The following is a 2,750-nucleotide window of genomic DNA, read 5'->3' on the forward strand; positions in this document are numbered from 1 at the left end:
CACCGCAGCAGCGCCGCCGTCAGCCGCGCCGCCACCGCCGCTGCAGCAGCGCGGGCGGCCGAGAGCCGGTAGCAGGGAGCCTGGGGAAGGGGCCGCCGAGCCCCGTGCGCTCCTACCGGTCGCTACGCGGCTGCGAAATCGATGACTATTTTTATTTACTTATTTATTTATTTCTTAGGAACGGCTGCTCCGAGGCTCAGGTCTTCTCGTGAACCTGCAGCGACGCCCCCGGCGCGTGCACAAAGGCTCCGACGGCAGCCGGCGGGGACTGGCGAGCGCGCCGGAGCCGGCGCCAGAGGTCGCCTGTGCGCGCCCTAGCCAAGGCCCGGGCACCATGCCGCGGCGCCTGCAGCCCCGGAGCGCGGGCACAAAGGGCCCGCCCGGCACGACCGCGGCGGCTTCGGAGGCCGCCTCGCGCCCCCACCCCTCACCCTCCGGGGACCCTCCGGCCTCCGCCAAGCCGCTGCTGCGCTGGGACGAGGTGCCCGACGACTTTGTGGAGTGCTTCATCCTGTCGGGCTACCGGCGGCTGCCGTGCACGGCGCAGGAGTGCCTAGCCTCGGTGCTGAAGCCTACCAACGAGACGCTGAACTTCTGGACGCACTTCATCCCACTGCTGCTGTTCCTGAGCAAGTTCTGCCGCCTGTTCTTCCTGAGCGGCCGCGACGTGCCCTTCCACCATCCGTGGCTGCTGCCGCTGTGGTGCTACGCTTCGGGCGTGCTGCTCACCTTCGCCATGAGCTGCACGGCGCACGTGTTCAGCTGCCTGTCGCTGCGCTTGCGCGCAGCCTTCTTCTACCTGGACTACGCGTCCATCAGCTACTACGGCTTTGGCAGCACTGTGGCCTACTACTACTACCTGCTGCCCGGCCTGAGCTTGTTGGACGCCAGGGTGATGACCCCGTACGTGCAGCAGCGCCTGGGCTGGCACGTGGACTGCACGGGCCTCATTGCCGCCTACCGCGCGCTCGTGCTGCCCGTGGCCTTCCTGCTGGCCGTGGCCTGCACCGTGGCCTGCTGCAAGAGCCGCACCGACTGGTGCTCTTATCCGTTCGCGCTGCGCACCTTCGTCTTCGTCATGCCCCTGAGCATGGCCTGCCCCATCATGCTCGAGAGCTGGCTCTTCGACCTGCGGGGCGAGAACCCCACGCTCTTCGTGCACTTCTACCGCCGCTACTTCTGGCTGGTGGTGGCCGCCTTCTTCAACGTGAGCAAGATCCCCGAGCGCATCCAGCCGGGCCTCTTCGACATCATCGGCCACAGCCACCAGCTCTTCCACATCTTCACTTTCCTCAGCATCTACGACCAGGTGTACTACGTGGAGGAGGGCCTGCGCCAGTTCCTCAAGGCGCCGCCGGACGCGCCCACCTTCTCGGGCACCGTGGGCTACATGTTGTTGCTGGTTGTCTGCCTGGGGCTGGTAATCAAGAAGTTCCTCAACAACACCGAATTCTGCAGTAAAAAGTGAGCCTCCGCCTTGGAGGAGGCTGCCGGCTCGCCCACCTGTTTGTTTCAAGTTTCTGTTGTTGGTTTGTTTTCAAGTTTTGTTGTCTTTCCTTCTTTGCTCGAGGAGGGTGCTGCAAAACCACAGGGAAAAAGTTCAGTGCGACAAGGGAGTCTCAGTGCACTTAGGGCTTTGGAAGAGGGAGGTGGGGCAAGCAGGAGGGAGAGGGCAGCTGGTTCTTGCCCCTGGAAAAAATGCAGGTGGTGTCTGTGACATCCAGGGATTCTTCTAAGGCAGCAAATAGAACCCCACATAAAACCCCAACCAGTTCCATCTTCCAGTCGTCTTCTCTGCCAGAGGTAATAACGAGCAGCCCTTGTGAGGTCAGGCATGCAGTAAAGAGGGTAAGTAGACAGAATCCATGGGTACTTCCGTTTCGGTGTGAGGAATGCTTGGATTTGTCAAAGAATAGAGCTTTGTAGGAAAAGAGCACAGAGACACTAACCCAGGGCTTAACCTGCTAGAAAATGCATGGAATGTGAACACACGTTAATTATTTCAAAATGTTTCTTAGATGTTATTAAATAGTAATATATACAATGATTTTTCATAATTTATCAAAGCCTGTGATCTGCACTGAATTTTCTTTGTCACGTAGTTTTGAATCTTGCAGCTCTCCTGCATTGCATATACTTGAACTGGACATCAGGGCAAGCTGCTTGAGAGTTCTCAGCTACTTTTTTAAACAGTATTTTTTGAAGGCCTGTGTGTGTCATGATACAACTGTGAATTATTCTACCTTAGGGACTCTGGTTAAACTATTGGGAAGGAGCTAAGTGGTTTGTATAGGTCCCAGATTGCTATTTACTTATGTATTCCACAAAACCCATCCAGTTTTTTGGTTTTGTTTTTAATCTTATTCTCTCTTTCTCTACTGATTCAAATTGCCACTGGAATAAATGTGCCTTTGAAGCGATGTCCAAATGACTGGTCCTCAGACATAGTTTCTTGCATGGGGAGAGCAGTAGGTGTAAGCTTTTCTTACTTTATTGCAAATCAAGGTTTAACATTCTACTCAGGAGGGAAGGAAGATGGTATGGGCTGTAAGTTTTTGGCAGGACCGGTAGTGGCTTCCTAGGACATGCAGAGCATTTGGCTTCTCTCACAAGGAGAAGAAATCAACCCACTAATGAGGCTGTGGTTCCTAATGCTGCCATCGGGGAAGGTGAAAGGACACTGTTCTAGACTGAGCCCATCTAGCCTTGCTTAAAATTAAAATCGTAGTATTCAGGAGTAAATACGGCAG

The 2,750-nt window shown here is 55.6% G+C and overlaps 1 protein-coding gene across 1 annotated transcript; it reads left to right on the forward strand.

Moving 5' to 3' along the window:
* Positions 1–334: 334 nt before the first annotated feature.
* On the forward strand, positions 335–1,582 carry PAQR9 (progestin and adipoQ receptor family member 9; the record flags this gene model as incomplete). The annotated part of the gene is made up of 1 exon (XM_081235406.1): positions 335–1,582. The coding sequence occupies one exon, from the start codon at positions 335–337 to the stop codon at positions 1,466–1,468; it is 1,134 nt and encodes a 377-aa protein (XP_081091532.1). The 3' UTR covers positions 1,469–1,582.
* Positions 1,583–2,750: the final 1,168 nt, after the last annotated feature.

The sequence above is a fragment of the Mesoplodon bidens genome (assembly GCF_964165515.1).
Source record: "Mesoplodon bidens genome assembly, chromosome: 5".
Classification (NCBI taxonomy): Eukaryota; Metazoa; Chordata; class Mammalia; order Artiodactyla; family Ziphiidae; genus Mesoplodon; species Mesoplodon bidens.